The 27,225-nt window shown below is 40.0% G+C and overlaps 1 protein-coding gene across 7 annotated transcripts in view; it reads right to left on the minus strand.

Annotated features, from left to right (window-relative positions):
• Positions 1-27,225, minus strand: part of PRUNE2 (prune homolog 2 with BCH domain) — a 380,051-nt gene that overhangs the window by 13,386 nt on the left and 339,440 nt on the right. The window contains exons 11-14 of one of the 7 annotated variants that reach the window (XR_016315156.1): positions 20,579-20,677; positions 13,251-13,286; positions 10,701-10,736; positions 6,199-6,229 (exon numbers count right to left, since the gene is read on the minus strand). Coding sequence is in view for 4 of the 7 variants with exons in the window: in XM_089691098.1 (XP_089547224.1) it covers positions 10,701-10,736; positions 13,251-13,286; positions 20,579-20,677 (171 nt within the window). In the remaining 3 variants the exon portion in view is untranslated. The remainder of the gene's footprint in view (positions 1-6,198; positions 6,230-10,700; positions 10,737-13,250; positions 13,287-20,578; positions 20,678-27,225) is intronic. The other 6 variants (XR_016315157.1, XR_016315158.1, XM_089691098.1 and 3 more) reach the window with 6 other exon arrangements.

Below are 27,225 nucleotides of genomic sequence, written 5' to 3' on the forward strand. Positions count from 1 at the left end.
GCCACTAAGTCTGCTAGGGTGGCAATGAATTCAGACTCCATTGTGGCCACTGGCATGAGTACAGATACCCCTTTGTCAGACTTGTCTGACTTGCTCTCTCCGGGTTGGTGTCAGGTATTCACAGTTAAACTAGATATTGATGGTCAGCTGTAGGTTTGCACCTCACAAACAGGCTGGTAAAGATGACAATCATTTGAAAAAGCTCACTGGATCTGGTTAGGTAGCTCATATGCAACCAGAGCTACTTTCCAATGGGCACCCAGGAGCATCCCTTACCAAAAACTGAAAGAGGAACAGCCAGATCAAATTCATACAGGGGTTCAAAACAGATATTGACTCCCTGCAATAATGTTGCTTTTTCTAGTTAAAACAAATTCTGTATGTCCAAGTGCAATTTTGTTTGTAACAGAAAAGGGGCAATCCATCTATAACTGATTACACACGCATTAGAGTTTCTTATATTTCTCTTGGAATCTGGCAGCAAGATCTCTGGGCTCCAAGGAAGGCAGAATTCTAGAATTCCAGAGTGGGCAGAAACTGAGTTAGAAGCTCAGCCAGGGAATGGAAATAGTTGCCTAAGGTAATCAGTGTGAGGCTTCATATTACTGGCTCCTTTAGTGCTACTTGACTGTCTGTCGAACTGAAACCTAAGGGAAGCTAGTGGCTAGGTACTTTCCAATGAGCCTGTGTACATGTTTATTCATGTGAGTTCATACATGTTTTAAATAAAACAATGTTTTATTATGGTCTGCACTGAGATTGTGTTCCTTCTTTTGCTTCTGTTGCCCCATCACTGGGCTCGTCAATGAGGTAAGCATACACCCTTGGGGTCTCCTGGTGATAGTATTTCACTGAACATTGTGATATCACTTCAGCAGGATTTTTTTTTACAATTTTTGTGTTTTTGCATAGTGGGACTATTATTTATATTTTTTGTATGTGAATTGTGAAATTATCCTATGTGTATTTCATATTGCATCTGAATTCACTTGCATAGTTTTGGTATTTTAATGATGTACATATCTGGTACATATATGAATTTTATATATACAGTACACTGCTAAAAAAAAATTAAGGAACACCTTGAAAACACATCAGATCTCAATGGGGAAAAATATAATGCTGGATATCTATACTTATATGGACTGGGTAATGTGTTAGGAATGTAAGGATGCCCCATCATTTGATGGAAATTAAAACGCTCAACTTACAGAGGAAGACACCCCGAAAATCAAGGTGAAAAAAATGATGCACCATGCTAGTCCATTTTGCTGAAATTTCATTGGAGCAACTCAAAATGATACTCAGTAGTTTGTATGGCCCCCACTTGCTTGTATGCAAGCCTGACAACATTGGAGCATGCTCCTAATGAGATGACGGATGGTGTTCTGGGGTATTTTCTCCCAGAGCTGGACCAGGGCATCACTGAGCCCCTGGACAGTCTGAGGTGCAACCTGGTATGATATCCCAGAGGTTTTCTATCAGATTTAGGTCAAGCGAGCATGGGGGACATTCAATGGTATCAATTCCTTCATCCTCAAGGAACTGCCTGCATACTCTCGCCACATGAGGCCGGGCATTGTCGCGCACCAGGAGGAACCCAGGACCCACTGCACCAGAGAGGGTCTGACAATGGGTCCAAAGATTTCATCCCGATACCTAATGGCAGTCAGGGTGCCATTTTCTAGCCTGTAGAGGTCTGTGCGTCCCTCCATGAATATGCCTCACCAGACCATCAATGACCCACCACCAAAACGGTCATGCTGAACGATGTTACAGGCAGCATAATGTTCTCAACGGTTTCTCCAGACCCTTTCACGTCTGTCATGTGCTCAGGGTGAACCTGCTCTCATCTGTGAAAAGCACAGGGTGCCAGTGGCGGACTTGCCAATTCTGGTGTTCAGTGGCAAATGCCAATCAAGCTCTATGGTGTCGGGCAGTGAGGACAGGGCCAACTAGAGGACGTTGGGCCCTCAGGCCACCCTCATGAAGTCTGTTTCTGATTGTTTGGTCAGAGACATTCACACCAGTGGCCTGCTGGAGGTCATTTTGTAGGACTCTGGTAGGGCTCATCCTGTTCCTCCTTGCACAATGGAGCAGATACCGGTCCTGCTGATGGGTTAAGGACCTTCTATGGCCCTGTCCAGCTCTCCTAGAGTAACTGCCTGTCTCCTGGAATTTCTTCAATGCTCTTGAGACTGTGCAGGAAGACACAGCAAACCTTCGGGCAATGGCACGTATTGATGTGACATCCTAGAGGAATTAGACTATCTGTGCAACCTCTGTAGGGTCCAGGTATTCCCTCATTCCTGTTTGTGGGGCCATTGCATTGATGTCCAAGTAGTGCACCTGTTGTTAGTTTCATTAACATAAAAGCAACTGAAACTGATTAACAACCCCCTCTGCTACTTAACTGACCAGATCAATATCCCAGGAGTTTAACTGACTTGATGCTACACTCTGATTAAAAAGTGTTCCTTTAATTTTTTGGAGTAGTTGTGTGTATATATATATATATATATATATATATATATATATATAATTTATTTTTATAGCTCAGCATTAATTTAGATACACACTTTAACTGAAATAATACTTTATATGTGGTTGCCTGGAGTACTTAGATGCTAAATCTGAGTCTATGTGAATTTAAGCCTGCTAATACTGCATAGAATTATATTTAAAGAAAGAAATTATATAGTTTTTTTCCAGAATTAAACAAATTCTGAGGAGGGGAGGGGGGGGGGGTATAAGTGTGCATTGTTTAATAGTACAGTTATCTTTTAAAGGCATCCTTTCACTAACTTAATGTAAAGACACTAAGAATGAGATGGTGGAGATTAGGGAACAGACAGCATGAAATGAAATATATGCACTGCGGAAGAGGGAATGTGCAACATGGCAAACAGAATGATGTGCTGTGGAGTAGGGAACGTACAGTACGGCATATGGGGTGAAGCAGTGCAGAATAGAGAACATACAGCATGGCATATGGAATGAGTTAGTTTAGAATAGTGAATATACAACATAGTATATGAAGTGTACTGGCAGTTATTTTGGTACCTTAAAGAGCCATTAACACCATTGTGCTGCAGTAATGCACACTGGAGTGATGTGGTGTCATTCCCATCCCAACATGCCTAACAGACCTGCATTGCAGTAAGCCACAATGCAGGTAATGCAGAGCCACAGACGCAGTGACAGATAAAGTTTTCAGTACACTTTCCCTTTCCCCCACCATCCTTATTAATATCCATCCATTGTTCTTCCCCACCCCTCCAGAAACTTCCCTGACACCTTCTTCTCCCCTGCCTTTTGATGTGTGCTAATCTTTGTTGTGACTAATCTGCTTGCAGGTAAAGATGTTTAATATTTCCCCATTTCGACCTATGTCAACATGACTCCACAGTTGCAATGACACTTCAGCTGGTTGGGGCCCCATGGATGAGGAGTAATGAGCATCTTTGTAGTTAATTAATTCCACATTCAGACATACACAGGAGCAGTGACAGTTCCTAACACAGGAAGATTTCCAATACTCACTCTCTCTGCCGTGCTCTGACAGATGACATCATTTAATACAGAGCCCAGCAAAGGAAGCAGGTAGTGGAAGCCTCTTTGTGCCCGCTCTTTGTTTAAAAGTGCCGCAAATAGCTGAATTTGAACTTCTACTGTGAGGCAGATGTATGAAGGGAAATTATTTAATTACAGAGATGCTCACCAGTGTCTCTAATGTAATCATACAACAGCTGTTTCTAAGCTGTTAGAAACAAACTGAAATGCAACTTCAGAGTCTTTGTTGTAAACTTTGAGGATCTTTGAGAATTAATTACTTCACAGTACAAGCAGCTAGAGAGGTGAGCAAGGGTTTATCACGTGTCAAGAATACTTTAATGTTCATTTTCTGGGTACAGGTAAACTATAAATCCCTTGAAAACAAGACTGGATTTATGGGAAGATCACATAGATTTAGACCTGTGACAACAACATTTCATGGGTCCACAGGTTTCCCCATATTCCTCTTTCTAACCACATTTTTATTATAAGCCTGCATTGATGTAACAATTAGGAAATTATACATATGTGCTATAAAGGAAGAATGCTTTCATCAATATATATTTTAATTGTTTATTTATATCAATTTACAAAATGCAAAGTGTAGAAAAAAAAAATCTAAATCAAATCAATATTTGGTGTGACTACCCTTTAGCTTCAAACCAGCATCACTTCTTACACTTGCACAAAGTCAGGGATTTTGTAGGATTAGAGTCAGGTGAATGATTAACCACTTATACCAAGCAGGTGGCAAAGATCATCAATTTCATATATAAGTTGAATCACAGTCATTAACTGAAACAGAAACAGCTCTGTAGGAGGCTTACAACTGAGTACTGGGTGAGGAACAGCCAAACTTTGCTACTAAGGTGAGGCTGTAGAAAACTGAGCACAACAAGGTAGTTATACTGCATCAGCAAGGTCTCTCCCAGGCAAAGATTTCCAAACAGACTGGGTTTTAACAGGTGCTGTTCAAGCTCATGAAAAAGCACAAATAAACAGCAGCGCTGTGGACTGTAGACACAGTGGTCGGCCAAAGAAACTTAATGAAGCAAATGAAAGACACATCATGCTTACTTCTGTCCATCAGCACAGAACTGGCAGAAAACCAGTGGGACCCAGGTACAACCATCTACTATCTGGAGAAGTCTACCTAGAAGTGGTCTTTGTGAAAGAATTGTGGCCAAAAAGCCATACCTCCAATGTGGAAACAAGGCTAAGGGACACAACTATGCACAAAAACATAGAAACTGGGGTGTAGAAAATTGTCAGCAGGTGCTCTGGAATAATTGAAATTTCAAATATTTGGTGATATCAGGAAGATGTTTGTTCGCCGAAGGGTTGGAGTGTGGTACAATAATGAGTGTCTACAGGCAACAGTGAAGCATGATGGAGGTTCCTTGCAAGTTTGGGACTGCATTTCTGCAAATGGAGTTGACGATTTGGTAAGGATCAATGGTTTGCTCAATGCTGAGAAATACAAATAGATACTTACCCCTCATGACATACCATCAGGGAGGCGTTTGATTGGCCAATTCATTCTGCAGCAGGACAACAACCCAAACATACAGCCAATGTCAGCAAGGACTACCATCAGCATAAAAAACAAGGAGTCCTGAAAGTGATGGTTTTGCCCCCAAAGAGCCCTGATTTTGACCTCATGGAGTCTGTCTGGAATTGCATGAAGAGACAGAAGGATTTGAGGCAGAAGATCTGTGTTCTCCAAGATGTTTAGAACCTGCCTAATGAGTTCCTTCAAAAACTGTGTGCAAGTGTATCTAGAAGTATTGATGCTGTTTTGAAGGCAAAGGTTGGTCACAGAAAATATTGATTTGATTTGGATTTCTCTTCACTTCATTTACTTTCCATTTTGTTAATTGATAAAAATAAACTATGAACATTTCTATTTCTGAAAGCATTCTTAATTTACAGCATTTTTTCACACCTGCCTAAAACGTTTGCACAGTAATAGATATATTCAAAATATATAAATAACCTTTGTTGCAAGTGGCAGACATGCTAAACTGCCAGATTACAAATGACAGCCCTGGAACATGCACCTTCAACAGCAAGTAAGCAATGGCAGTTTCCTTATTATTCTCCTGACAAATTAAATGAGGTTTGGAATACTTTTTTATGTACATGTTTATACTGTAGTCTCCTATAGAGAAAATCAAATTAAGTAATTCACCACAATTTTAACACCGTTAGCTCTGATTTTTGCTGTTAGGTATTTTTCATACAGTTAGTAGTTATCACCATGCTGAAGTTATATGTTTAAAACAGAATAAATGCACAGGCAAAGATTAAAAGGAGCGACACTTTAGCACACATATGAAGTCATACTGGAAAATATCATATAATACACAGCAGGAGTACAATGTCTGGAAAATGGCTGCGCATCGCATTGACAGTTAAATGACTTGGAACACTTGGAAACAGGGTGGAGGATTTACCACTATAGTATAGCCAGAGCACTAGTCATCAGCTAGACAGGGAGTGTTGCTGCATGTGTTAAAGGGTAACATTTGCCAGATGAATTACTAATGATGGCAATGCAGTTAGTTATTGGCACCGACAGCCACAATGAAAGCCAAAAACTCTCTCCTTCATGCAGATGTAAATAAGGTTATTTTTTTACCTTTTTTCAGTTTTATATTTCTAAATACACAGGCTTTTTGAAAAACAAAACATAAAGCATAAAAATATTTCAGTATTATTGGCGAATAGTGATGAGCAAGTCAGTTCACATAAACTGAGGTTTAATCTGGATTGAACAGATTACTAGTTGGACAGATTCTCAACTACTCATAAGCAGAACACAAGAGGGTGCCAAACTAAGTGTAGCAATAGGAAACATTTATTACATAAAAAATACAATTGACAACTCACTCAAAAGGATGATAGTCAGCGCTTATCATGAATATCATCATGCCGTCAGCTCAAATGTGCCCTAAGGGTCTGTTATTCCAGGCAATAGTTCTCTATCACCGTCACTAGCTGGGTAATGGAAAGAACCTGAGAAGTGGCTGAAACCAGCTTTGAGTGCAAGGCCAGACAGGAAATTATGTCACACATGGTGGCAGTGATAGAGATCCCTGAATCACACCGAAGCTGGAGGCTTTATTATAATTATGATAAGCACTGACTGTCATACTTCTGAGTGAATTGCCAATTGTCTTTTTAAATCTAATAAATGTTTCCCATTGCTACACTTAGTTTGGTGCCCTCTCGTGTTCCCTTTGTCCTTAAGATACCCTTTAGTCTGTGAGGTGCTACAGCTAATGTATACTGGAGTGAACTTTTGATGGACAATGAAAGACTGTGTTATCCCCAGTTCCGGTACCTCCAGAACAGAATGTATGAACTGGCAAAAGTGTGCTGGGGTGTGCTGGAGGGTCTATTGATGATAATTGATGGTGATCTACTGTAGCTGGGGGATCTATTGTTGCTCTGGGGTTGTTGGGGGATCTAATGTTGCATGGGAAGATTTATTGATTTTGGCTGCTAGGGGATCTATTGTTGCCAGCAGGGGTTTCTGGGACAGATCTATTGTTGCTAGGAGTGTACTTTGTTCCTGAGGGAAGGTCTATTGTTGTTGGAAAGGAGCTATTGTTGCTAGGGGGGTCTATTATCATTAACCAATTTCATACACATTACTTAACACTACAAAGTGATACTTGGCTCTGTATTTTCTAAAAGGAGCAGTACTAAGATGTGGCTAGGGGGTAGAGACAACGGTCAGTGCTCAGGTAGGTCAGGGGTGGGGACAAGTGGTGACTCAGGATAGGGAGGTGTACCTGCACCTATTCTCTGAGAAAAAAAGCCCTGGTTATCCCTTTCTATAGTTGTACAACTGGTCGCATGAGTGCTATACCTCTGTCTTTTGTTTATTGCTCCATAAACCATTTTTTGTCTCAATTACTCTCATGTTTGTGAGGCTAGCTTCACACATATGCGCTGTCGTTATGTAAGGGCACCACAACGCACAGTAATGCACAGTACTCTATGCGATTATGCCTTTATGCTACCCAGTGCTTGTAGTCCTACTGCAAATACTGAAATTAACCAGTTAGTGGGGACAAGACTATTTTGCCATGTGAAGCATACAAATGTTTACCAGGTTGCAGGTTGCAGCTCAACTTTCTCTGCTACAAACTTTTTTAAAGCGACCCTGTTGCTACCCCATTAATTTTAAAAACAATTTCCCCATAAGATTATATGTGCATTAAACATATTTTACACGTCATTTAACTGTAAAAGCTTCCCTTGGTATGAGACTGCTGCTACATGGCACCATCTTGGATGTGATATCAGCAACCCTAGCAAACCAAGAGCTGTCCTTCCAGTGACTTTCTATAGTATTTTTCTTTTCTCCATTCCTCTCTCCAGCGGCTACATAAAAGGTTATGTAGGGAGGTACAGGGAGGGGTGAAGAAGCTGGGTCAGCACCACCAATTCCAGAAGAGGAAAGGGCTACAATGTGCAAGGATGGAGGGGGAAGGGGGTGCTAAGGAATTGACTCTTCTTGAAGTAGTCAAATTGTCTAGCTAATTCACTATACAAATTAATTACTGTATTTTCGCTCCATACAACGCACTTTTTTCCCCCAAAAAAATGGGGGAAAATGTCTGTACATCTTATGGAGCGGCCTGACTGGTATTCCCCCTGTGTTAGAATACCGGACCAGCCGCTCGGCTCTTCTTTGCAGACCTCCTGAGGTCCTACCTGTTCCTCGGTCCAGCGGTGTCCTCAGTCTTCTCTCCCCAGCGCCGGCATGGGCACCCGGCTGTGACAGCTTGCGGCTTCACAGCCAGGTGCCCACTGCACGAGAAGCGCTGCGCTTTGTGAATGGCCCTGTAATCTTCTGGGACATTCACGTGTCCCAGAAGATTACGGGGAGGGAGGGGGAAGGACAACTCCGTGGAAGTGGGAGAGGGAACCTGTCAAATTCGGGTACCCACTCCCCCCCCTCCACTCCCCAAAGATCCGTAGTCTCTAGTCATCTGTACTATGTCTGCAGTCTCTGGTCATCTGTACTATGTCCACAGTCTCTGGTCATCTGTTCTATGTCCGCAGTCTCTGGTCATCTCCTGTACTATGTCCGCAGTCTCTGGTCATCTCCTGTACTATGTCCGCAGTCTCTGGTCATCTCCTGTACTATGTCCGCAGTCTCTGGTCATCTCCTGTACTATGTCCGCAGTCTCTGGTCATCTCCTGTACTATGTCCGCAGTCTCTGGTCATCTCCTGTACTATGTCCGCAGTCTCTGGTCATCTCCTGTACTATGTCCGCAGTCTCTGATCATCTCCTGTAGTATGCCCGCAGTCTTTGGTCATCTCCTGTAGTATGCCCGCAGTCTTTGGTCATCTCCTGTAGTATGCCCGCAGTCTTTGGTCATCTCCTGTAGTATGCCCGCAGTCTCTGGTCATCTCCTGTACTATGTCTGCAGTCTCTGGTCATCTACTGTACTGTGTCCGCAGTCTCTGGTCATCTCCTGTACTATGTCTGTAGTCTCTGGTCATCTCCTGTAGTATGTCCGCAGTCCATTGGTTCAGAATATTTTTTTCCTGTTTTCCTCCTCTAAAATCTAGGTGCGTCTTATGGTCAGGTGCATCTTGTGGAGCGAAAACTATGGTACCTGCATTTTTTTTAGGTTGGTGGCATGGTCAGAAAGGTTAAATTAGAAAATTGTCCCATGGACTCTTGCCTGCCTACATTTGCTATTCTGTTAAATGCCAACAGCCAGCTACTTCTAAAAAACAAACAATAAATACCTATTTCCTTCCATGCAATCCCCCCAGACTGTCACCATCAGCTATCAGAAGGAAAGCTTCTGTAAACCTGGAAAGATTCATTTTTCCCACTGCTTTTAAAGTAGAACTTCTGACACAACTTTTCCTAGTTCTGGGTAAAGTGGGGAAAGGTAAGTCAGAATTTTGTTGCTGTCTGTACCCCTCCTGGATAGACTCACTCTCACATTCTATGCAGGGAAATTTAAAAATTTTTGAGTTTTCATCAGATTAGTATAACGGGGAACCCTTCCAATGAACATCCCTGTGCTGGTGAAGCCCTTCACTTTGCTCTCAATTTGTCATGGTTGTCTGGAACAGGAAGCAATGAAAATTCCCCTAGTGGGGAACATTGAAAGCAAAAAACACCTGATAATGATTCTAACTAATCCTAACTCTTTCCAAAACTGTAATAAAAAACTTGTCTAAAAGTTTGCAAAGTACATTTTTATTTGCTAAGTCGTGTATCTAAAACAGTCTTCAGTTAATCTTTGGGGGCCAACAAATTATCACTAAGGTATAGAACAATTTACATGAAAGCATGTATCTGGAATAAACTAAGCAATGTCACAACTGTGTGTAATAAATTCTGGTTACACCCTATCATTTTGCTCAATACCTTAGGGGGGAACGCAGTTCTGGCACCTCCAGCACTGAATGTATGTAATGGACAGGGGAGCTGGAGTGTACTGAAAAGTCTATTGATGCTTGATGCTGGGGGATCTATTACCAATGAAGGGGATCTTTTTTTGCATGGGGGTATATTGTTGCTGGTGGGGGGATATATTGTTGCTGGGGGGTCTTATGTTGCTGGGGGTCGATTGTTGCTGAGAGGGATCTACTGTTAAGGTCTTCTGTTGCTGGCTGCTGGAGGGTTTATTAATGCTGACTGCTGGGAGATTTGTAGTTGCTGCAGGGGGTCTAATGTTGCTGGGGGTCCATTGGGGGTCCAATTTTATTGTGGGGGTCCATTGTTGGGGGGGGGGTCTAAAAGGGGTGATACTGGGAGGTGAGTAGGAGTGAAACCAAGACACGGTGCTCAGAGGTGTGTAGGGGACAAAGACAAGGGTTGAGTTAGAGGGGGGAGTTCCTGCACCTATTCTTTGAGAAAAAAAGCCTGATATACATATAAAACATATATTTCTCATCAATTTAATGAAGCTTTATATTTGATAGCTAACCTTAGTGTCTGAACACAGTTTGGGAGGTGCAGCAGGACATATGCAGAATTAAAATAAAAGCACAAAATTGATTGGTTGTAGCATGCAGCATCACTATTTCCTTTGCACTGGTTTTCATAAAAATACATTCAATGGACAGCATTTATATACATTGGCAGAAGACATTTTCTTACTTGACTGCTTCACTTTCTTTCAATTCTTCATCCAGCCTGTGTTAGTAATCATTCAATGATGCAATAAAACAAAAAGGGAAAGAAGCAAGCATAACATAAGAAAAAAAAAAAGGCCAAGCAAAGCAAAGCTAGGGCAGCATTGAGGGTATACTTTGTTGGTTTTAAGAGTCCTGTAATATTTTTAGATTTACTGTACATAAAAAGTAAAAGTGTAGACTCAGAAAAGCGTGACACTTAATTAAATGTGTTTGCCGTCTTCTGTCCTCCACTCTCTTTTTCCATCTGGGTTTTGTGTCCTTCTGAAGATCTCTTTGTGCTACACAGACTCAAGACAGACATGATGGAAATGAACAAAGGAAGTAATGTAGACAGAAAAAAAGAGGACTCTCATGTCATGGTATGCACTGAGAAATTGATATGATGTACGCACAAGTATGAAAGGATGTGTAAACCTAGTTTCTATTTTCTGCACTACAGCACATGGGCAAGACTCTAGCCATTACATTTCTAGGTTCATTCATAAAACAGTCAAGCGTTTGACTACTTTTCTAATTTTTTGCTACTGGTTTTATCAAGACTTTCTAAGAGTATTAAACAGGTAATAATGAGAAATAAAAAAGAATAAAACAATCACAAAAAAAATCTCCTCCCAGTCAGAATTTGATCAAGTATGAAATGATGTGTATAAACATAGTTTCTGGTTGCTGCACTACAGCACACAGGCAAGAGATTGGCAATTACATTTATAGAATTATCCATAAAACAGCCATTATATTAAGCCAGATTTTTATACTAGATTGTAAGCTTTAACGAGCAGGGCCCTCTTTGTACCAAATTGTATTGTAACTGTAATGTCTACCTTCATTTTGTAAAGCGCTGCGCAAACAGTTGGCGCTATATAAATCCTGTATAATAATAATAAATACTGGTTTTACTTAGAATTTCTAAGAGCATTAAACTTCTAAAAGGGAGAAAAAGAAAAATGAATTAAAAACTGGGAAAATAAACAAAAAAAATCACCCTACTGGTCAAGATGTGCAAATAAGGCAAAATTTCAGAGGGGGAACTTGGCAAAAAAAATGCATAATATCAGTTCATAAATAAATAGAAAACATTAGACTATGGATTCTGCATTAGTAAGAATGCAGAAATGTAAAGCAGTAAAATACTGGAAAACATTGTATTAAGAAATAAAGACAATAAACTATAAAATCTTGTTTTTCCCCTATTTAAATAGGCCCGTTGATTTTATAACTCAGTAGCTTTGCTAACCACTGGACTTGTGAAAATGTCCTATTGCTGGCTCTACCAAAGAAATTCTAATTAACTGCATAGAATAGTGAATGCACTCCACAGTGAATATAGTCAGCAAAAGGTCTTTGCATAAGGAAAATTATTGGGCTCACCACTGTCAATTAATTCCCAAGAAGAAACATCTATTTACTGTGTAGGTACAGTACAGGTAGATACAGGTGAGGAACGGCCTCCACTATGCCCTGAACTCTTTCTTTGCCATAATAAGCAAAGGGGGTTAGCATCAAACATCACATCCACTTCCTGCCCAAATTATATTAAGAGAAAGTGTGAAAAAGGAGTGTTACTCCTGATACCACATTCCTGATTCCTAATACCTGGTATTAAAAACCAACAGCAGGATTGGGCATCACAAAGAATGCTTCTCATTTCACTCTAGAGGGTCCTTGTCTGAACAAATAGATTGTCCACTTTTGGGAATGACCTTGACCACTTAGTGATATCTGCATTAAACTAGGTGCAGCTGGAAGAAATTCAATTATTAGAACACAAGCAGCCTTAATTATATCTTTATTGTGGCAATTTATCTAAAATTTGTAACTCCAAACATGAAATGTGCGATTGCCCTGGTCAGTGGTGTACCTCTACAGAATCTGGACCAAATAGCATAAAAGTGTGACTACATCATGATGTAATAACCCTGCCTCTATTTGAAACTTGCATGAATAAGGAGTCCCCACACCACTCAGTGTGCAATGAGGCTTCTGATGACCCCATTCTAAGCAGTGAAAAATGTCGGGCCTCCTAAGTTTTTACCACGCAGGTACTAGGGAAAGGTAGTGGGAGCTAAATAATGGCACAGCTGACAAACATTGATCTACTATGTGCTGGTGTCTTTAAAAGTCATATACTTTTTTTTTCCTTATCTACCGCATGCTGACTTTATACCCACTTATTCATCAGTGGATGGATTGAGCTCAGCAGCCTCAGGCTGGAACAAGCATAAGGGACCAAGCAAAAAAAGAAAAAGTAAATGGGAAAACATGCTTACAGCATAGGAAACATCTTTATATAACCTGAAAAGCAGAATTTGCAGGCTTGGGGAACACGTTTCATTGTATTAAATCTAAATCAGCTATGCTTTTTAAAGCTGGTCTTAGATCAAGAGCTTACAGTATAAGTAGCTTTTACGTAAAAGTCATGCAGGCATACACCAAAGAGAGCAAAACTGGAATATAATTAGCATTCTTAAGCCAGTTAGTGTTAACTAAGCTGTAAAGGCTACTTGTAATTTACCTTACATTCCTTGGAAAACACCTTGATTCTTCATACCTTCCAAAAGAAAAGTGGTTGAGTGGGGAGTATGAGTGAAATGTTTTAGGGCAATGGAAACAAACCATCCAGAAACTCAAAGCTTGTTTGAGTTTGCAATAGGCTCTGTGAAAACTGGTTTTACATCTTCAGATATTAAATATCTACCAGTAGTGTTTATGACCAGTATCATGCACTTCAGTAAAACAAGATGTCCATAGATATTAGTCACATGAAATTTTACAGTTGTAAGTTTGGTAGACAGCCAGTCTATAGATGATTAGTACTGTATAAAAAAAATATAATTTAGAGGTGAACATTTTTGGACTATTGAGGAGAGATTGCCCATGGTGCTATGCACTCACTTTACAGTACAATAAACTGCTATGGCTTACTATATGCAACTTTACAGGATACTATCAGATATGCAAATGTACACATTCTGACACAAGGATTAGTTTCCGCGTATATGTTTTATGTCTAGGGATAAGACTAGTGATAGTCAGTAGTAATAGTTGAAAAATTAAAGATGTGGGGGAGAATTCTGCTGACCAACAATAAAATCCTAAACAGGAGCAGTGAGATGGATTAAGGAACATTTTACTATAACATTTGTCTCAGTTGGCTGCCCAGATTTGTAGGTCATGGGGTGCAAATATGCAAACTAATGTCTGAAAGACTTGCTAAAGAAATGCTAAGAGTGTCAGTCTAATCTGTAATGTGTCTAATTTTGTTTCAAATTTGCTTGATAATGTTCTTTTATTTTAATGATCATGAAGACAACATGAAAATGAACATACAAAGACTGATCCAAATCTAATAAAAATAACATTATAAATATAATTAACTACAAACAGGAATTGTATATTCTGTGAAATGCCCCATCATATGGAGAACAACACACACATACATGTCAAACAGCTTTAACCACTTGAGCTCCTGAGGATTTACCCCCCTTAATGACCAGGCCTCTTTTTGCTACTCGGCGCTGCACTAATTCAACTGATAATTGCGCGGTCATGCAATGCTGCACCCAAACGAAATTTATGTCCTTTTTTTCACACAAATAGAGATTTCTTTCGGTGTAATTTGATCACCTGTGCGCTTTTTATTTTTCACGCTATAACCAAAAAAAGGCCAAAAATTTTGAAGAAAAACAATATTTTTTACTTTCTGCTATAAAAAATATATAGTAAACTCAAAGTTGGTTATAAATTTTGGCCAAAATGTATTCTGCTCCATGTTTTTGGTAAAAAAAATTCCAATAATTGTATATTGATTGCTTTGTGTGGAAGCTATAGCGTCTACAATCTATGGTATAAATACTGCAATTTACGCCATTTTTTTGCTATACAGCGCTGCACTAGTTTAATGGACAATTGCGCGGTCATGTAATACGGTACATAAATGAAATTTACATCCTTTTTTTCCCCACAAACTGAGCTTTCTTTTGGTGGTATTTGATCGCCTGTGCGGTTTTTATTTTTTGCGCTATAAAAAAAAGGCTGACAATTTTGAGGGACAAAAAAACAATATTTTGGACTTTTTGCTATAAAACATGTCCAGTAAAAAAAAAATGCAAAAATGAAATTTAGTCATAAATGTCTGCCAAAATGCATTCTGCGACATGTCTGCTAAAAAAAACCCCAATACGTGTAAATTAATTGGTTTACGTGAAAGTTATAGCGTTTACAAATGGCGGGAAAGATACTGGGATTTTTAATTTTTATTTATACTAATAATGGCGCCGATCAGCGACATATAGCGGCAATCAGCGACATATGGCGGCGACCAGCGACTTATGGCGGGACTGCGGCGGACATTTTGACACTGGGGGGGGAACTGACTTGGGGTCACTGACATCCCCAGTGACACCAATACAGTGATCAGTGAAAAAAAAACACTGAAACTGTACTAATGTCACTGGGGAGGAAGGGGTTAACATTTTTAGAATTTGCTGTGTAAGGGGAGTGTTTTACTAGGGGGCGGGGGTGTGTACTGGATGGGGGGAGGGAGGGGGGAGCTGATCGAGAGAGAGAAACTCTTATCTCCCTCTGCAGCTTGTCGGCGAACTGTCACAGAGCAGGCTGTGTGTAAACAATGCAGCCCTGCTCTGTGTCAGTGATTACTGCTCATTGCGGGAAAACAGCTGGTAAAAACCGGCTGTGACCCGACGGCGGAGACCCGCTGCTGACACCCGCGGGACAGGCAGGGCGGGCGCGCGCCTCTCGCGCGCCCCCTACCTGTTTTGAAGGCAGCCGTTTTAAAATGTGCTTTTGCCTACGAGCGCTGCCCTGCCATTGTTTATATGCGGTGGCTGGGCAGCATGTGGTTAAAGGATAAGTTCACCTTTTGACAAAAAATAATAAATGCTATTTTTTTTAGGGTAAAAAAAATGTGCATGTATTATTTTTTGTTGCAGGAGCCTGTAAAGCATTGCACCAGCGATCAGCAGATCGCTGGTTCCATGCAGGTCTCCTGCAGAACTGTCAGTATATCTGCTTGAGGAAGAAGTATTAGCTGCACACCGAAGGATTGATGAAATGTAACAGATAATTTATTGATCCATCAGATACTAAGGGCACCAGGACATATACAAATCTGTTAACGCGTTTCACACGCGTTCATATGAATAAGCACGCAATCATGTGAAACGCGTTAACAGCTTTGTATATGTCATGGTGCTCTTTGTATGCAATGGATCAATAAATTATCTGTTACATTTCATCATGCCCAGGATGTATGGGCAAGCAGATATACTTAGAGGAAGAATCAATTAACTACTACAGCGCTCAAAGCACTGTGGTAGCTCATTGAGAACTACAATCTGACAGCTGGACTGTGAATGAGTGACGTGGCCGGGTGGGAGGAGCCCTGCTAGCAGGAGGAGAAGATCCCCTGCTAGCTGTCAAAGCAGGGGAGCGGGGGCTGATCCATTCGTAACATGTTACATGGTACACCCTGAATATGGGTGTAAAATGTAACATGTTATGAAAGGTGAACCTATCCTTTAACTAATTTTTGTATTTTACTTTCACTAAATATGCCTGGCCACTACCACAATACCAAGGTTTTTATCCAGCTCTGCCTTCATAACCAAATCCAGTCACAAAGAGTGGGGAGAGCTGTTCTTTAGAAAGAACCAAGAACTGAACAGTTTTGTGAGGCGCTAGAGGTATTAATAGAGACTCATAGCACCATACACTTCACGGTTTGATGGTACAATTTTCTGTTAAGCTTCCGCTGGATTGTGGAGATAGGTCCTCTCATTATATTGTTTTGGTGAGTGTACAGAGACTGTAGAATAGGATTATAATGTATTTGGCCATCTTACATTTCAGAATTGTGCATCAGGCCAGAAGGTGGTTGCCTCCAGTGTGCAGCTAAAGCTGGCCATTAACTAGAAGATTTTCGAGTGAATGTCCGTATGAACATTCAAATGAAAAATTTGTAGGATAATTCTCAGTGCACTTGATGACAGTACAAATGTTGTTTATACTTTAAAATTGTGTTTGCTTTGGACAATTCTAGAATGAATGGACTGTCCCGAATAAAAAAAATGCATTCATTGTTAGAAATATTTTTGTGAAAAATTTGCCATCCTACTCCTTCAAATTGTATCATCACTCTGGCCTAAAATGAACTTTTGCTTTGACTCCAATAATGATTAGAAAATCAAAAGGAACAAACTTGAAATTAAATATTTTGCATGAAATTCTACTAGTGTATGGCTAGCTTAACCAAAAGGAATTTCAGCTCTCCAAGAGATTGCTAAGAAATTATTAATTGCATAATACAGTGGAAGATAATGTGAGTTTATCACACAGGAACTCATATACCAAGGTGGCCACTGGTTTTAGGTTACAGTTATGAAACACGTAAGCTCAACTTCATCACTTACAGTGATTTTATGCCCGCTTTGTACATCAAATTCGAAGGCAAGGGCTGTCTTGGATATGTCTCACCCCAATCACACCAAGGTCTAAGCAGTGGGAACTCAGTGTCAAAGGAACAGGACACTGAAGAAGTCTGAAGATTATCAGTAATCACAAGTCTTTCCTTATTTCTAACAAAAAATGCAAAACTCCCTTAAAGCGGAATGGTGAGGGAATGGGGGTTGATTTACTAAAGGCACATGCAAGGAAAATAAAAAAAATAGCATTTTTGCTTGTACATGTGTGGATAAAAGAATTCAGCAGAACTTTGCCTCATTTCAGAGCTTCCCCTTGGATATAAAGCAACTACACTGGCAGTGCACAGTATATTTACCTATAGTAAATCAACCTCAATGTCTACCTACTTTGGCTCTCATCTTTCTGTTATTAAAACATTTTGAGACTACTATGATTGTATGTTGCTGTTTGTGAATAAAATACCCTCCAATGACTGTGGACCTTTCTTCTGTTCAAAATGAACACATGTGGACACAAAGTTCTGAGAAAAGCATTAACAGTCCACCACTAAAAAAAATGTGAACATTTTTTCTACATCTTGTCTTATCCAGCAAAATTCCATGACACTAGTGTGCCTTTTAAAGGATAAATTAACCTTTTAAACAAAAATAATAAATGCACATTTTTTTCAGGTAAAACAAATGTGCATGTATTTGTGTCTACGGGAGCCTGGAAAGCATTGCACCAGTGATCAGTAGATGGATGATGCCATGAAGGTCTCCTGCAGACCTGTCAGAATATCTGCTTGCTATAGGGGATAGCAAGCAGATATTCTGACAAGAGGCTTCAATGACAGATATTCTGACAGGAGGCTTCTGCTTGCCATAGGGGATAGCAAGCAGATATTCTGACAGGAGGCTTCAATGAACTTCCACGATGCTCCACAGCACTGTAGTAGTTCATTGAAAACTACAAGCCCACAGCCACGAAGGTTGTCAGGACTTGCAGTTCATTCATTCACGGATGTCCGTGAATGAATGATGCAGCCGTGTGGGCAGAGCTCCAAACGGCCACGCTGTTTTCAAATTTGACGGATAGTACAGGGAGACTGCTCCTTGTATTATCTGTCAGAGGGAGGGGGGCGGTGGGCTGCAGCTGCGGCTATGGGAACATGTTACATGTTCCACCCTAAAAACGGGTGGAACAGGTAACATGTTCCAACGGCGAACTTATCCTTTAAGTCAAACCAGTTTGAATGACTTGGTGACTAAATTACTAGGTTTTTACAAGGAATTCCACAAACTTCCACAAACAGTATGTAAGTGCCTCAGAACCTGCTTTACCACTGATGTTCATTATGTTTTTAATGGTATTTAGGATAGCAATTTTCTTTTCTGGAGAAAAAGGTTTTCTATGCATTTGTATATAATAGCAAAAGAACATCTCATCATGTGAAAACTCATGCAATCGAATCTGTGTGCTCAGGCTATAACTCTGTAATGGTGACAAACAGGTTATTCAATATTTGCATCTGAGCTGTGAAAATTAAATCTGACTCTCTGTGACATAATGCTTGTCTCCAAGTATGGCATTTGCATTTTCTGAATCCATTTACTCACTGCAGAAATTCCCTAATAAAGTACAGTAATAGCCAGGGGCTATTTTAGGTGATTCAGAGTACAAACCTTTGTAACAACTCACACAAAGCAATTATACCTAATTTGTGTACCTACCAATTAAACTTTTATTTATTAAACCTATCATGTACATACTGTGGAGGCATCCATTTCTGTGAGTGGATCCAGCATTAATAATACTATAGCTTATTTTTGTGCTGGCAGTTTGTAATATTAGTGACCTATACTACATGACTTTTTGAGAGTAAAATGTATGTTGCTAAGTAATACCTGAATTTAAACTGGCCATTTAACATAACCCAAATGGAATGACTGAAAAATACCCCAAAAAAGTAAAACTATTTGATGCAAGTAGTTACAGATGTATTAAAGCAAATACACGTACAGCATACAGCATTTTCAGATTGGACAAGGTGGGGAGAGTGATGTCACCATCCCACCTCTTTACCTTGTCCAATCAGAGAATACCTTGCATTCATTAAAAAACATGCAAATCATTCTCTGATAGGGCACTCGTGCTGAGCAGCCAAGCTCCTGTGTTCAGAATACACTTGGGCAGACACTTGGCATGGGACCCAGAAGCAAGTGGAGATCACTGGAGTAGTGGTTTCCAGCTTCCAGGGGCATCAGCCAGGCATGGTATATACATAGCTACATTAGTCCAAGCTGGACCAATGTAACTGTGTTTAAAATATTCATACCCAAAATCAGGGGCGGACTGACAACTCATGGGGCAATAGGGGATCATGGGCCCCTGTGTCCTTGCCCAAACTCAAAAAAGCCTATGAAAAAGGTACCAGGGGCATCTCATGGAACCCCCTACTGACCCCGGGCCCTTGGCAGTGCCCGAGTTTCCAAATGGTCAGTCCACCCCTGATTTTGGGTATGAATATTTTAAACACAGTTACATTGGTCCAGCTTGGACTAATGTAACTATGTATATACCATGCCTGGCTGATGCCACTGGAAGCTGGAAACCGCTGTATCTATAACCAAAATACATTTTCTAGTAGTGGAGAGATAAAACCACTATCGTTTTTTTTTTTTTTTTCTTGTCATTTCTTTTCCCAAAAACCCACAAGAAATCTCTACAAAGTGAGGGGACAGAACAGGTGTCCAACTGTCACTTCAACTGTAAATTGTTGGTTTGCCATTACTTACTGTCTCGGTGACAATGCTCACTGGGACAAATAAAGAGAGTGCATTTCCCCAGTGGGCCATGGACAGCTCTAAAAACGTAACAGGAGCTCCATTCTAATCTATACAAAGTAAAAAAAAATAGTTTTTGTTTTATAAACGTTAAAAGTCGTACACAATTTTGAAATGATTAATAAGAAATATTTCAAACCTGATCATCTCTACCTGCAGTCAAATTGCTTAGCGTACTTAGATAACTACAATGGTGGGCTGCGGATGATACTGAGATTTTCACACTGTTTTAATCTAATAACCTTCCACACAAAATCACTCAGAGGATACCTCCCTTAAATGACACTGAATTTCAAATTTTTTTTTGTGAAAGCTAGCACTTCCAGTGCTCAAATGTGTTCATTGTTGCCTGCTAGGGACATCCTATATGACCTTTTCTTGTCGTAATGTTGCAAACAATGCTGAAATCAGATGCATCAGTTTTAAGGATCACTTTGTATAAGGAGTACAGGTGGGAAGCATGTCTGAGGAAGAATAACGCATTCTATAATAACAACTGGGGTGCAGGAGTTTAACCCTTATTATCAGGGGCGCCTCTCTCTTTCTATAAACAGTGCTAGAAGTTATAACTTACTTGATAATACTTTCCGGAATCTGCACATAGTCCATTGGAATAAGTTCTCGGAGCTCAGCTAAACTGGATACATATTGTATCTTGCTGCTGAACTTGGAACTGAAAAACAAACAAAAAAAATGCATATTAACCACTTGCACTCCACAGGATTTACCCCCCTTCCTGACTACGCCATTTTTTGCGAAAAGCCGCAGCATTACTTTAATTGACAATTACGCGGTCATGCAATGCTGTACATAAATGAAATTTATGTAATGTTTTTCCCACAAATAGCTTTCTTTTGGTGGTATTTGATCCCCTCTGCTTTTTTTTTATTTTTTGCGCTATAGAAAAAAAAAACAATATTTTTTATTTTTTGCTATAAACATACCCAGTAAAAAAATGTAAAAAATAAAATTTCCTCATAAATTTAGGCAATGTATTCTGCTACATGTTTTTGCTAGAAAAAATACCAATACGTGTAAATTAATTGGTTTATGTGAAAGTTATGGTGTCTACAAATGGCGGTGTATATACTGCTGTCTTTCTTTCTTTCTTTCTTTCTTTCTTTCTTTCTTTCTTTCTTTCATAATGGCGGCCATCAGCGAATTATTGTGGGATTGTGGGATTGCAGCGGGCATTGACACTGGGTTGGAATTGAATAACTGTCAATGACATCCCCAGTGACACTAATACAGTGATCAGTGCTAATAAAAAGCACTGACACTGTTTATTTACTCCTCCTCCCATGCCCGCCTCCAGGACTTCTCCAGGGCGTCACCCATACTCTGGAACTCCCTACCCCAATCCATCAGACTATCACCTACTCTCCTCTCCTTTAGGTGCATCCTGAAAACCCACCTTCTTCAGGGAAGCCTACCCCACCCCCTGCTAATTCCCGACCTCCTCCACTCATCCTACCACTCCATCCCCCACAGCTATTTCCTCCTGTACCACTATCCCCTCCCTCCTAGATTGTAAGCTCCAAGGAGCAGGGCCCTTGAACCCCTCGTGTATCGCATTGTATTGTTATTGTACTATCGCATGTTCTGTCTCCCATTGTAATGTACAGCGCTGAGCGAATTGTTGGCGCTTTATAAATACTGTATAATAATAATAATAATGACATTGGGCAGGAAAGTGTTAACGTCTGGGGCAATCAAAGGGTTTCCTGTGTGCTGTGTTTTGTTTTACATAGTATACTGTGTGTGTTTTACTATGTACAAATGCTGCTTTGTATTGCTCTGCTGTGCAAAGCAATACAAAGCAGCCTTTTCGTGCTGAAGGGGGAGTGAGCTGTATTGTTTACACACAGACCTCTCCCCTGTCAGCTCTGCCGAGAATTGGCAGCCAGGACCCAGTGAATGACATGCCGAGGAGCCAATAGCAGTACATATATATGTATAAACCCTGTTCCAAATTATTATGCAAATGATATTTTTCTCATTTACCTAAATAATTGATGTAAATAACAGTCAGCATAATTCTCATGTTATCAACTATTAAGAGTACAATTCATATTTTATTGAACAAACCTCCTAATGATAACAGTATTTTTTTTAAACATAAAAAACTTACAATGCACTGTTCCAAATTATTATGCACAGTAAGTTTCAAAACACTTTATAGGTTGTAAAGAACTGAAAATTGTCATTTGTTGTGTTTGCAGCATATTTACTGAAATCAAAAGTTATTTCAATCAAACTTTTAACAACATTTTAACTTTTTAAACATTTGAACAGGTCACGTTATATTTTAACATAGGACCCCTTATTGGATAGCAGCTTCACAAGTCTTGCATCCATTGAACTTGTGAGTTTTTGGACAGTTTCTGCTTGAATTTGTTTGCAAGATGTCAGAATAGCCTCCCAGAGCTGCTGTTTGGATGTAAACTGCCTCCCACCCTCATAGATCTTTTGCTTGAGGATGCTCCAAAGGTTCTCAATAGGATTGAGTTCAGAGGAGGATGGAGGCCACACCATGACTTTCTCTCCTTTTATCCCCATAGCAGCCATTGATGCAGAGGTATTCGTTGCAGCATGACATGGTGCATTGTCATGCATGAAGATGATTTTATTATGGAAAGCATAGTTCTTCTTTCTGTAACAGGGAAGAAAGTGGTCAGTCATAAACTCCACATACTTTGCAGAGGTCATCTTTACACCTTCGGGGACCCTAAAGGGGCTGACCAGCTCTGTTCCCATGATTCCGGCCCAAAACGTGACTCCACCGCCGCCTTGCTGACGTTACAGCCTTGTTGGAACAGGGTGGCCGTCTACCAACCATCCACTACTCCATCCATCTGGACCATCCAGGGTTGCACAGCACTCATCAGTGAACAGGACTGTTTGAAAATTAGTCTTCATGTATTTTTCTGCCCAATGCAGCCGTTTCTGCTTGTGAGCATTGGTTAGTGGTGGCCAAATAGAAGGTTTTTGCACAGTTGCAAGACTCTGGAGGACTCTACACCTTGATGTCCGTGGGACTCTAGAGGCACCAGCAGCTTCAAATATCTGTTTGCTGCTATGTAATGGTATTTTAGCAGCTGTTCTCTTGATCCGATGCATGGATCTGGCAGAAATCTTCCTCAATGTGACTTTATCTGCACGAACTCGTCTGTGCTCTGAATCAGCCCCAAATCTCTTAATAATGCGATGATCACGCTTAAGTTTTCGTGAAATATCTAATGTTTTCATACCTCGTCCAAGGCATTGAACTATTTCACTCTTTTCGGCAGCAGAGAGATCCTTTTTCTTCCCCATATTGCTTGAAAATGGTGCTCTGCTTAATAATGTGGAACACCGTCCTTTAGTAGTTTTTCCTTAAATTGGGCTCACCTGCCAATCTAATTATCACAGGTGTCCGAGATTGTTTTCAGTGATCAAAAAAGCCCTGACACACAATGCCATCCATGAGTTAAACTGAAAAACAAAATATTTCATCTTTGTGACATGTAAATAGAATTTGCATAATAATTTGGAACAGGATATATATATATATATATATATATATGTATGTATACACGGGATTTTGCGCATCCCTGTAGTGGTACTTCTGCTATAGGGCGATCGGGAAGCGATTAAAAAAGTTAATATTACGTGAGTTATGATAAAAATTAAAAGGAGCTCCGTGAGGACGTCGATGACGAAACGCGTAGGGCGGGGCTTGATTGATGTGACGTTATTACGTTTTTGGCTGCCAGATACTGCGCATGTGCTGAGTAGCCAGGCTCGTTTATGTGATTGCTGTTATGCTGTTGATGCTGGTGTCGGCTGGGACACCTCTTGAGTAAGTGCAATGAGTACCTAATAAAGGAATTGGTTTTTATAATATTGCACCATGAAGTCTTTCTGTTTCTCCCGAGTGCTTGGCATTTCCCCCTATGGATACGTTTGAAGGTGGTCCTTTACCTATTGGAGAAGTGGATTTTCGATTAACTACAAAGTTTTTCATCCTGTTATTTCGGTCGATGAGGATCGGTGTGCTGCAGAGTTTCCGTTTCTGAAGAAATATTTATGGATGATCTGCCATTATATTATCAAGGTTTTTTGGTGAAATTTTTCATATTCAGACACTTTTTCTGCACAAAAGTTTTTTGCACCTAAAAGTTTTTTTATATTTATATTTTTTTGTGGTATTGGCATATATATATTTTTTTTTCTGGACTTATGATTTGATGATTTCTTCATATATATTTATATATTTATACACATTTACTAGCGCAAATTATTTATTTATTGGTACACTTTATATATGGTGATTTTTTGCAGCTGGTACATTATTAGTAAGTTATATAATTTTGACCATAGGCGCTATTATTAATTTTTCTTATAAAAATCATAATGTTGATGTTGCAAAGTGAACTATTGTGCACCATTTGTACTATTTATATTTTTTACTGTAGCGCAATCCATATATTTTTATATTTATTCAATGTGAGTTATTATACTGACATGACAATATGCTTTTAAAAATTCAAATGGTCCTTTCCTTCCTTTAATGTTTCATTAAAACAATGCTTCCTGAAGACTGATATCAACAGTTGGCCCAGTGTCCAAGACAACAAACTGGACAATCGTAAAACCTGGCGATGTATAACAATGTGAAAGGAGGCAAAGTTGATGATATAGTGAGCACCATGGATAAATTGGTTTAAAGTACTGACAACCAAAAGGATTCCAAACATAAGCCCTCATGCACACTTGACGTTTTTACAGCTGCTGTTTTTGGCTTTTGATGTTTTTTTCTACAGCTAGTAAACCCCCCAGCATGTTATCCTATGTGTCCATGCACACATAGACTGTAACCAACATTTTTTGGCAGGGATGTTTTTTGGCTGGAAAAAAACCCCCAGGACTAGTGGGTTTCTAGAGGAGTTTTTTAGCTGTAAAAATGCTCTAATGCTCAAAAATGCAGCAAAACACGGTAAAATGCCTCAAACCAACGTTTTTGGACTTTTTTGGACAAAAAAATTTATTTTTTTTGCAAACAACGTTAAAAACGCAAATGCAAAAAAATGCAGGAAAACGCAGCTAAACGCTAAAAAATGAAAAATTCAAGTTTTTAACGTGACTTTACACAGCTAATGTTACCAGCGTTATCAAAACGTCCAGTGTGCATGAGGACTTAGTGTTCAATTGCAGGGGTAGAATGAAGTACAATGAAGGAACACCAGCACATTGATCAGTTAATCACTCAATCCTCTCTTTCAGCTTGTTTACAGACAATATTGTCTGTATTGGATTCAAGAGATTACAGATAGCTGATATCTGGACAAATGCAGAACTATAAATTTGTTAATGTAAAGTACATTTAGTGATTTCATTATTAACACATAAATGTATTAAAATGCAAGTTTTTATATGCCAGAAGTTCAACATTTTCAGCAAACAGAAATCATAGAAATGAACTAATGTTTGTGCTTGTCTTTATTTGTATACCCAGTTTTATTGATATCATCAGCTTTAACTTAACGTCAGACAGAAAAGAAACAGGGTGTTGGCCTGCATTTAATTCACTTCAATCACGTTGCAGCATGTTTGTGATCACCAGGGGCGGACTGACCATTTGGAAACTGCCCGAGGGCCCGGGGTCAGTAGGGGGCCCCATGAGATGCCCCTGGTACCTTTTTCATAGGCTTTTTTGAGTTTGGGCAAGGACACAGGGGCCCAATGATCCGCTATTGCCCGGGGGCCCCATGAGTTGTCAGTCCGACCTTGGTGATCACATTCAATATTGCTGCCCATAAAATCATAAAATTGTTAAACTGCTTTTTTCATTCATAAGGTGTGTGCGTATAAATCTTTCTATATTGGTATGATTGTTAGAAAAAAAAAGACAGTATCAAAACAACATTGAGATGCTGTCGAAAGGATCTACATTTTTCAATATACAAAAGAAGATCAACATGAACCAGTGCTGTAATGCATGTGACTAATAGTAGATTTTCAATGTAATGTCATTAGCTAGAAGATGAGGGAAGAAAATAGGCTTGGTAAGCTTCACTTTCTGTCATGTTAGGCCAGTTTCTTACTACCTTGCATCTTATGTATAATGTGGTTCATTTACTAAATGGGTATTTGCTCACTAAGCCTATTGGAAATGCATTTGTATAGAAAAATCCAGTCATCTGCAGGTAGAGGTTGCGACCCCTGGAAATAGAGATGGTGATTTACATGGAAAAAGAGTACTAGAATTTACATTACAAATGCATATTCCTATTACAGCCAGCATAATGAATTAGTGGTTAACACATGGGTCTTCAGTTGAAATCCTAGGCAGGCAGGGCTGCTGTTAGAAACCATGCAGCCCCATAAAGACAACCTGACTGGGCCCCCTTCAAAAAAAAACCCACACAGTTTACTATGCTTCAGGTATGAATGAACACAGTGATCAGTACTGATCACTCATTGTGTTCATTCAGGAAAGGAAGGGGCTGGTAAATATGACATAGTTATCAGAGACTTCCCACACTCTCTATCCTAATAATCTTATTGTGTGCTTGCAGCTGCTGGTGGGAAGGACAGGAGGGAAGCTGGCACTGTGGGGGCCCAGGGGGGGTCTAGACCAGCAGGGGGGTCAGGCAGCTGGGTGAATCAGATGTGTACAGGAGGTATGGCTCTCTCTGTAGAAACTGAAAACCAGCTGGAGGGAGAGGAGAATCCAGCTTTCAGCTGTTGCAGAGAGAGCCATACAAGGGATCAGTTCCAGTAATCGCACCCCCTCCCCCCCGCCGTGCCCACATCTGATGATTCACCCAGCTGCCTGGGCCCCCTGCTGGCCTTGGCTTCATACAGGAGGACTGGTGGTACCCCCATATCCACGGCCCTGGAGCTAGGATACTATCTGCTTTGACCTTGCCATGTACTTGTCTGGGTTTCCCTGGGAACTCTAGTTTCCTCCCACAGTACAAAGACATGCTGGTAGTTTAATCGGTTCCTGTCTAAATTGACCATACTATGTGTATGTATGTGAGATACATAGATTGTAAGATTAGATTAGTTATGCAGTAACCTTCTTGAGGGTGGGGGTGCTATATACTACTATTATTATTATTGTTATTATTATTAATAATAATAATAAAAAATAAACTTTAGTGTACATAGTACACATGTACACATAGTTTGTGTTTGTGCAATTACAGCTAAACTTGCAAACAACCAGGTTCA

This window comes from Staurois parvus, unplaced genomic scaffold (assembly GCF_062004578.1).
Source record: "Staurois parvus isolate SC_StPar_1 unplaced genomic scaffold, SC_StPar_1.0 ptg000549l, whole genome shotgun sequence".
In the NCBI taxonomy this organism is placed as follows: domain Eukaryota; kingdom Metazoa; phylum Chordata; class Amphibia; order Anura; family Ranidae; genus Staurois; species Staurois parvus.